Source organism: Centruroides sculpturatus, unplaced genomic scaffold (assembly GCF_000671375.1).
Source record: "Centruroides sculpturatus isolate CEXI.00-Female unplaced genomic scaffold, Cexi_2.0 scaffold1589, whole genome shotgun sequence".
Lineage (NCBI taxonomy): Eukaryota > Metazoa > Arthropoda > Arachnida > Scorpiones > Buthidae > Centruroides > Centruroides sculpturatus.
Genome location: NW_019385877.1, coordinates 125175 through 135250, shown reverse-complemented (window position 1 = coordinate 135250; position 10076 = coordinate 125175). Strand labels below are relative to the sequence as shown.

General features: G+C 41.9%; 1 protein-coding gene across 1 annotated transcript; it reads left to right on the top strand.

Annotated features, from left to right (window-relative positions):
* Window positions 1-8207: 8207 nt before the first annotated feature.
* On the top strand, window positions 8208-8747 carry LOC111642697. The gene has a single exon (XM_023389075.1). The coding sequence runs from the start codon at window positions 8208-8210 to the stop codon at window positions 8745-8747; it is 540 nt and encodes a 179-aa protein (XP_023244843.1).
* Window positions 8748-10076: the final 1329 nt, after the last annotated feature.

The window sequence follows — 10076 nt, the reverse complement described above, 5'->3', positions numbered from 1 at the left end:
AAAAAATCGCTACGGATCACGTGACACGCGCCGCTGTTCGGTGTACAGAGCTAAATGTCCTTGAGAACAGCTGTTTGTCGAAGCTAGCGGGTTATTTCCAAGTAAGTTTCAGGGGAAGATAGGTTTCTACACAGATGTGCATCAGTTACCGTATGCACACAAATACATCACGAGAATATCGGTGATTTGTGATGTTTCTATAGGAGGGGACAAAAAAAATGGTCAATAACAAAAGCTTCTATTGGATGTATAATTTCAAACTTTGCTGAGGTCATAGAAAACATCCAATAGAATATTTTATTTTATTTTATTTTATTTATTACAGAATTAAGGAGGATGTCTATTATTGAATTAGACTTAGCCTCATAGAATAGAAAGTTATGAAGTAAAGGATTAAGTTGTAAAATGAAGATGTTGGGAGTATTTTTGAAGGATAGTAGATAGAAGAAAAGAAATAAGGTTGAAAGTTAAGTGGGTTAAAAAGAAGGTGGGTGGGCCTCAGAGCGACCGCATCGCAAATGATAGATATATATGTATTATGTTACAATGTCAACAACGCAGTGTTGGAAACAATATAATCCCGACAATTCGTTTAACACAGAGATGAGGCTGCAAAAGGCCGCTATATACAGAAATATTGTTAAACACTATGAGCCTGGTAATTGCCAGAGTCCAGAGAGACAGTAGTAGAGCAGACTGTAAAACGTGTTATAGGTTGCCTATAACTTCGCTCGGTACATAGTAGGGGAGAACGTTGTTACCAAAATGTAGTCACCGAAGACAGTCACAGTTTGCGCGGTACAAAATAAATCTGAGGCGAAGAACTGTATTTAGAGACAACCTGATACAAACAGTAATTAAAGAAATCGCGGTTAAACAATGATTTAAGCCGAGAAAGAACTTAAGGTACATAAGCGTGGGTGAAAACCGAACACAGTTTCGCGTGATGAGAGGTTTTCGAACCGTAACAGAGTAAAAACAGGTGATTTAAGTTAAAAATAACAGGTCGTGGCTAAGAATAAGGCAAGGAGAATGAACCAATTAATTTTGCATGTGAATAAACATAGAGGACAACATATAAGCAAAGGTATCAGTCAGCGACAAAATTTGATCTGTCACACTGGACTCAGTACGTCCACTGTAGTGGGCGTACTGAGTCTACTACACTGTAAGACTGAAGTGCTCATTTTCAGGTACGCTGGCGTTCTGTTGTGGGTAGGAGATGAGGGCTTTGGTCCGGCTGAGGAAGTTGGTAAAGTCTTTCCAGAGTTCTCTGTCCTGAAATAAGTCTGCTGGTTCGGGTGGCCAAGTTAGTCCTTTTTTTAGGCTGTTGGTGATCAGTCCTAGCCGTAGGTGGTCGAAGTTAGGGCAATGGAACGCTAGGTGTAATGCGTCTCCGATGGATTGTGTTGAGCATGTACAGTTGCTGTTGTTGGCTTTCCCGAACCGGTGAAGGTAGGCGGGAAAGTTACCATGACCAGTTAGGATTTGAGAAGTGTCTGCTTCAGGGGTGTAGTGCTTGGCGTTCTTCCTAGTGAGGATATTCGGGATAAATTTAAAGCAGTTTCTTCCCGTGTTAGCAGAAGACCACTCTTGTTGCCAAAGGGCCTCGGCAAAGGCCCGAAGGCGATTCTTCAATGTGGATTGAGGAATTCTGTCGAATGAGTAATGACACGAAGATCTGCTGCCCATTTTAGCCAGTTTGTCCGCTGTTTCGTTTCCTTTGATGCCACTGTGCGAAGGGATCCAACTAAATTGTAAAGTGCGACTTGATCCAAGGTGATTTGCTGCTGACAACATTCTGGCAGCAAGCTTAGTAAGGCGGTTGTTCCCGTGAAGAGTATGGAGCACCATTCTGCTGTCCGTTAAAATCAGGATTTTTCCTTTGAACTGTCTAATGTTATTAATTATGTGAATGGTGGCTTTCAGGATGGCCCACATCTCTGCTTGGGAGATGGAGCAGTGGGGGGCCAGCTTATGGTAAGCCTGGTAGCAGGTCCTCCCTTTAGAGTTGATAATGACGAAGCCAGAACCATTGCCTGTGTCGTTGCTGGAGCCATCAGTGTAGATGGTCCAGTTAGCCTTAAGATTTTTAACGTTTTCGAAGTCCCAGTTGATGGTGTAGCCTAGATCGTCAGCCGGATGTTGGCTGTGCTCGTCCCTCTTTATAGTCCTGTCCACGCCGTATTTATGAATGCTGCGGACCAACGAAGTATTGTCTTTGATGAGGTCAGCAAAGACGTGTTTATTCGTAGCATTGTTATCTTGCCAGGGATAGGTACCGGGACTAGTCAAGTGCCAATACCAATTTAAAAGCTTTGCCTGGATGTGAATAGGAGGAAGATCTGCCATGACCAGAAGTGCATTGGAAGGAGCCGTTCTGTAGGCTTTGCATATCCTGATGCTGAACTTTCTCTGGGTGGAGGCAAGCTTGCGCCGAATATGTTGTTTATTAAGCGCCTCTTGCCAGACTGGGACAGCATAGAGTATGGCAGGCTCGATTGCTGCTTTGTAAATTAATCTGCTGTTTTTGTAGTTAAGGCCCCAACGTTTTGCCGACAGCCAGTTTAATAGGTTGGCTTTTTGAGCCGTTTGCCTACAGATGTTTTCAACGTGGGAGTACCAGTTGAGTTTTTCGTCGAAGTAGATTCCGAGGTACTTGATTTCTTGAGCATTCTTTATTTTTTTGCCGTTGATGTAAATCCCTGGTGGACGTTGTAACCTTTTTTTCTTATTTCTCCTGGTACAAACCATGGCGGTGCACTTGTCGTAATTTAGCGGTAGTTTGTTGTTATCGCTCCAGTTATAGATATCTTTGAGGCAGGTGTTGGTAATGTCGGCCAGGCGAGAAGAGTTCTGGTGTGAAACCATAAGAAGGAGATCGTCGGCAAACGCCTGGATCTTAATATCTTCGTTGGTATTGATGGAGAACAAGAGATCGTCGAAAACTAAGTTCCAGAGTCCAGGTCCACTTCTGGATCCCTGGGGACACCCTCTGTTGATGTTTTTAGTTATAGATAGGTTATTAGTTTTAAAGATAATTTTCCTGTTGCTAAGATAGTCTTTCATCAGGTGGTAAATGTTCCTCGGACAACCAACCTCTTTGAGACGGTATAAGACGCTCGGCCACCAAAGGTGGTCGAACGCCTTTTGGTAGTCGATGCTGACGAGGATGGTGTGTTTGTTCTTGGTCCAAGCTTTGTGGATCGTATCCCTAACACGTAGTGCAGCATCAGTGGTGGAGCTTCCAGGCCGGAATCCGAATTGGTTTGGATTTAGTTTGTCTTTGTTATATAAGTGCCATTGAATGCGATTTATCAGAAGACCATCAAGAAGTTTCCCCATCACGGGGAGGAGACTTATGGGCCTGTATTGGTCTGGCCTATCTGGGTTCGTCTTTTTCGGTATCAGCTTTATGTTCCCAATCTTCCAGTCATTTGGGAAGTAGCCGGAAATGAGGCAGGCGTTAAGTATGTGCACAAATGCCAAGGGGATCTCTTTGAAACCCTCTTTAATCATTTCGGCGGTGATTCCATCAACTCCTGCCGATTTTTTATTTGCAAGAGACCTGATCGTCTTCCCCACCTCCCTAAATGTAAACAGTTTATCGTTGTCTGTTTGGATATCCGAGTTTGTACTCGAGCGGATCCTTTTGTGAATTTCGGTGTCGTCAACCTCGGTGTCTTGCGGGAAATGGTAATTAAGAATATTCTCGATATTAGTTTTTATGTCGAAATTGGTAGTTTCCTCGATGTTGTCGTTCATTTTCATTATGTCAGGGAGAGCTGTCCTTTTCCGTTTGCTGAAAAGGAGGTGGTAAGGGAGGTCCCAAGGTCCGTTTTTGTTGGACTGTGTGCAGAAGTTTCTCCATGAATTTGTGCGGGTCTTGTTAATTTGTTTTTTATAGTCTTTCAAACTGTTCTTGTATTGTGATTTGATGAGGTCTCTCTCACCTTCGATTGTTGTTTTCATAAATTTTTTCCTAAGCCTATTTACTTCCCTTTTGCGCTTGGAAAGCGCCTCTGTCCACCAGTGTGTATTTCTCGGTTTAGTCGTTTTTATACGCAGGGCTTTCTCGCCTGCTGTTTTAAGGGCATAGGTTAGAAAATTAGCGTAGTTATCCAACTCTTCGTGGGAGTTGATGGGAGGGAAGTTATACATACGCCAAATCTTACTGAATTCTTCCCTATAGATGTCCCAGTTGGTTTGTTTGGTCTGAAACGAAGGATTCCTGTCGTTCGACTTGGTGATCTCGCTGATCTGGGTAAGAATATACCTGTGATCGCTTGCTGACGGGCAGAGAAGCGTCTCACAGTTCTCGATGAGGTGGGACATATTCTCGGAGACCAGACAAACATCAGTCCAGCCTCTGGCATGCGGAGTGAAAAAAGTGGGGTGGGTAGTCATGTTAGTAGATATGAGGTTAAATTCGCTCATAGTATTGGCAATCAACCTTCCCCTCCTGTCCTCCTTTTCATGGAACCAGATTGCCGATTTCCCATTCAAATCACCCGCAATGACCAGCCTTCTGTTATCTATTTTTCTGATCACCTCAGCTAGTTCCGTTATGCAATCGTCGTCGTTGTCTTCCGGAGAAAAGTATGCACTGATAAAAGTTATAGGATTAGCTTGGTGTAGTATAGCGGTTGTAATCCTGCTCGAGCTTAGATGAGGGATCATTGCAATGTCCAGATTTGGATTGCAGACAACGATGCCGCTTTTCGGCTTAGTATCTTTGCTGCCTGTGAGAATGTTCCAGTTCCCGAAACGTACGATAGTATTTTTAATTACGTACGGCTCTTGGATTAAAACCATGTCAATCTTCCTGTCATTCGCAGTTTTAATAAGAAGAGAGCTGGCCGCCTTGCTGTGTTGGGTATTTATCTGTAGAATGTTCAGCAGAGCCTCTGTGCTGACAGGTGAGGGATTGGTGGCTTGACTGTTGGGTGTACTTGAGGTTAGCGAGTTGTAAAGATCAATATCCATAATCAGTGGTGTTTATCGATTGTTCCTTTAGTTTTAATAAGGTCGGACATGTGCTGCTTAATGCGTTATGATGTATATGCCTCTTTTTATGTTCAGGTTGTCCGTGATTAAATTTCTTACAGTTTATGCATACAGGAGTTTTGTGTCTAGATTCACAGTCCTTGAAGCGATGTTGTCTAGCGCAGTGACTGCATCTCTGTTCTTGTGAGCAGTCACGTGCCAGATGCCCGAAACCAGTGCATTTGAAGCACCTGGTCACGGATATAAAATCGTCCACGTAAATATTCGTCCAGGCAATAGAGATATGTCTTTTCGAGATGAGCGTGTTCCGGGTTTTTGCTGACACGGATAGTACCACGTGTCTACAGTTCTCTTTGTTATTTCCTTTTTTTAGTGTGACACTCACCCTGCTAGTGTTCTGTACTTCCTCTATTTCGGCGTTGTTCCATATTTTATTTTGTTCAGTCATCACCCGGATGATGTCATCGTCAGATACAGTGTTAGGGACGTCGAGTAAGATGACGCGGGGTCTCCTACCCTCTGACATTTTACAAATTATTTTTTCGCTCATTCCTGGGAGTGCCTCAATGGCCTCTTTTAGTCTTTTCCCGTCTGTCTCGTCTCCCACTCTGATGCAAACTCCCTCCGCTTTTACCCTCCTGATCCCCTTAACTGCTATGTGCAGTTGTTGTGGTTGGATGTTTTCACGAATTTCTTTCGTAACTTCTTCCATATCAGTTTTTTCTCCCTCCTTATTCTCTTTAGGATAAAGGATAACCGCCTGGCTGCCGCTCGTTCCTTCTCTATTTAGTTTCCTGTCTAAAGTCTGATTTATGACTCTGGTTATGTTACTGGGCCGTATATTAATATTTTTACTCGCTACGTGAGCATAAGAGAGTGGTGCGTTGCCACCATCGTCTTGTCTGGAGACCGGTTTCTGGTGCGCGCGCAATTTGCGAAGGATCCCAAATAGCTGACTCACACAGGAGTGTAGCTGCAGGACCCGTTCCCTGGCTTCCTTCCTTTCCAAACTTTTGATTTTAATGCTGCAAGATTCTGGGATGAGATTCATAATCCTATGAAGTTGAGATCCCGCTTCTTTGAGGATTGATAGCTCGAGCGAATCACTGGAATCGGCTGAGTTGGAGGGAATAATTTCCTCCACTGGGTCCAAAACGGGCGCCAACAGTAAATTTGTAGTCTCCATCGATTAAATTTGTAAACAATTATGACAAAATAACAATTTAATCGAAAAATCACACTTAATAAAGCGTGCGATAACAAAGCGAGAAACGAAACTACGATCGAGTGAAATGAGGTCAAATAGAATAGGAATAATTAGTATAAACTTTGCTATAAACAAAAAATTGTAGGATTACTTACCGAATGTGCACCGTTCGACGACGCCATTGCTTAAGCTTGTTTTCGTTGCGGAGCAGCGCACCAAACGGCGGACGCACTTTCTGATAAGTTATTTTTCTGCGAAAAATTCGTTGAACTTTGGAGTCATCAGTAATAGAAATAATTTTTATGACCGTTGAATAAAAAATATTTCTTTCACAAGAAATGTATAACACCACAGTACTGTATTAGACTTTCAATATTTAATTTATATACTGTACAGACTATAGTAAACTCAACTTACCCGCCTAAACTCTCTAGATTGTAAGTAGTTCGGCTGCTCGTCCACTATCGGTCCACATTCGACCAATCCTGTCGCGACACGAATCGGCGATGGTTTTGCCGCATTTTACGAGTTTTTTTTAGCGTCTTTATACGAATACGGTCGCAATTTTTTTGCCGCGATATACGAATTCGCATTATATGAACTCGGGTTATAGGGGGGTCTACTGTACACTGTTTGTATTATTAAATAAATTTTTTACAATATTGTTAAGTTTTCGTAACCCTTAACTGGTTTCGTAAATTTTAAAATCATTACTGGTATCGCGGGGGCTGCGCAGCCCCAAGCAAAATTTGCCTCTAGAGAGCAAATTTCAACAATGTGACAGTTTAAAAGTGCATAAATGCTAAATGGAACCCCTGTTTAGTATAATNCCAAAACGGGCGCCAACAGTAAATTTGTAGTCTCCATCGATTAAATTTGTAAACAATTATGACAAAATAACAATTTAATCGAAAAATCACACTTAATAAAGCGTGCGATAACAAAGCGAGAAACGAAACTACGATCGAGTGAAATGAGGTCAAATAGAATGGCCGTTAAACCACGTGCCGAAGACAAAGGCCTTTGTTCTTGGTGAAATTTCAAACCAAGATATCTCGAATAAAAATGAAAGAAAATATATATAATTAAAATATTGAACTTAGTCCAAGGTAGTCCGTAAAATACTCAAAAATGGATCCCGGTGGCCTAATATAACAGCCAAAAAACCGGCCGAAAGCTGGTCGGAAACACACGTAATACAAAATAATTAATTAACCAAGCCGAATTATAAACCTTATTACCGGCCGAATTATAAACCCTACGGACTGTCGATTAATGCTAAATAAGATTAGGTAAAAACAAGTCACAAAAGTCAACTAGCTACGCGAAAAACACTGAAAAAACTGGTCACTGGTAAAAACCATGAAAACCGATAATCACAATACTCGAAAATTAAAAAAAAAAAACGGTAGCGAACAAAATCGCCAGTCAACCCCTATAAAAAACAAAATAAAACTTACGTCTAATACGTAGAATTGTCGAAAAAGCGAACAAAAGACGGAGCAAATGAACACACGTCCGTCCCCTAAGAACGCTGATAAGTTGTTTTTATCCAATAGAATACAAAATAAGCTTTTTCCGTAATATATCAGGCATAGGACGTTTAGAAACGATTATTTAATACTTGCCCGAGATATCTCGGGATATGGACTGCGCAGCTACACGCGCAGCCCGAGTTATTTCGGGATTGGGGCTTAAGGGGTTAAAGAAACAAATCATTTCCAGTTAGCCAACCTGCTTCATAGTCCATGCTACTGGACAAACACCTCTGCCAAAATGTTCTCCTTTTCTGATCCAGAAGCTGTTTGAATCTGTAGTTGGAAATTTGAAAAAAATACAAAAATTGAGGTCAGGAGATCTGCTCGTAGAAACAGCCTCACCTCAACAGTCTGCAAAACTTTAGGCAATTAAGGCACTCGAAGATATAGAAGTAACTGTCACCCCACACGGAAGTCTAAACTCATCACGTGGTGTGATATCAGAGATCGATCTGATGTCTGAAGATGAATCAGATATTCAGATAGGCCTTTCTGATCAAGGTGTAACTGCCGTTCGACGCATCTCCATTCGTCGAGATGGCAAGTTAATTGCTACTAAACACTTAATTTTAACGTTTAACAAATTGACATTGTCATCTTTTATTACTGCAGGTTATCTGCTCTGTCCTGTCTGCCCCAACGTTCCAAATCCGCTGCGTTGCTTCAAATGCCAGTGGTTTGGACATTCACAGACATCCTGCCGAGGCAAAAGCGTATGCGCACAGTGTGGGACTGAAGACCACGTTAGTACTGAATGTAAAAGTACCCCATGCTGTGTGAACTGTAGAGATGCCCATCCTTCCTACTCTTGGAAATGCCCTGCATGGCAGAGAGAAAAAGAGGTTCAACGGTTAAAAACCATAAATAATATATCATACACAGAGGCCCGTTGTATGGTCACCCCAAGTCCACCAACGAAACAAAAAACCTTTGCTGCTGTGTTGAAATCTACCAAGACGTGGGGTTCAAACAGATATTTCTGTATCCCCAAGTGAATCTCTTACTCGCCTGCAAAATGCTTATTGATTCCATCTGCACAATCAGAAGAAAAGGAGAACACAAAGACCAAAACCTCTGTAACTAAAATGGGAGTAACAACCAGAAATGTGGGTTTTAAAAAAGCCAGTAGGAACCCACTTAACAAACAAAGAGTGAAAGCAGCCCTCTCTAAAGTCTCAAAAAAATCAGAAGCTGAATCTATGAGTGAGTTTTCTGACATATCTGATGAAGAGCCTTATATGGAGGTTTCAAAACCAAAGTCACCTCCAAAAGAGAAATCGCCTGTTAAATTAAAGAGGGATACCCTCGCAAAGAATGCTTCCTCAAACACAATGGATTATAAAATAATCCAATGGAACTGTCGTGGTTTCTGCAACAACTTCTCTGACATTAAACACTTGACATCATCTACCTCATCTCTCTGTGTGGCACTCCAGGAAACCCATCTAAAACCTGCAGAAAATATTTTTTTAAAAGGATTCAATCTCTATCGCAAGGATGATGATAGCCACAATTGTGCCAGTGGGGGTGTGGCTATCCTGGTTTCAAACCAAATCCCATCCTTACCGATACAAATAACCACTGATTTGCAAGCTGTGGCAGTCAAAATTTCAATTGGCATAACTGTCACNTACTCGCCATGCGAAATGTTTAATACTCCCGTCTACACAAACACCAGAAAAGGAGATCACAAAAGGAAAAACACCCCTGCCTAAAACAGGGGTAATTACAAGAAACCTGGGTTCTAAAAAGGCTAATAAGAACCCACTAAACAAACAGAGAGTGAAAGTAGCTCTCTGTCAATCTAAAAAATCAGAGGCTCAGTCCATGAGTGAGTTCTCTGATATCTCTGATGAAGAGAATAATATGGAGGTAACCCAACCAACGTCACCTCCAAAAGGAATATCATCAGTTAAACTGAAGAGGGACACTTTTTCTAAGAATGCTGCCTCAAACACATAATGGATTATAAAATAATCCAATGGAACTGTCGTGGTTTTCGCAACAACTTCTCTGACATTAAACACTTGACATCATCTACCTCATCTCTCTGCGTGGCACTCCAGGAGACTCATCTGAAACCTAGAGAGGGAATTACTTTAAAAGGATTTGATCTCTACCGCAAGGATGATGATAGCCACAACCGTGCAAGTGGTGGTGTGGCTATTCTGGTTTCCAACCGCACCCCATCCTTGCCGGTACAAATAACAACAGAGCTGCAAGCTGTGGCAGTCAGAATTTCTATTGGAGTAACTGTCACGGTTTGTTCTATATACTTGCCACCAGATGTCAGAGTCAACGAAGATGAATTGGATGCTTTGGTT

Bases quoted from the DNA above. Each gene is read 5' to 3' on its own strand.
- LOC111642697 (XM_023389075.1), top strand. From the start codon at position 8,208: ATGTCTGAAGATGAATCAGATATTCAGATAGGCCTTTCTGATCAAGGT.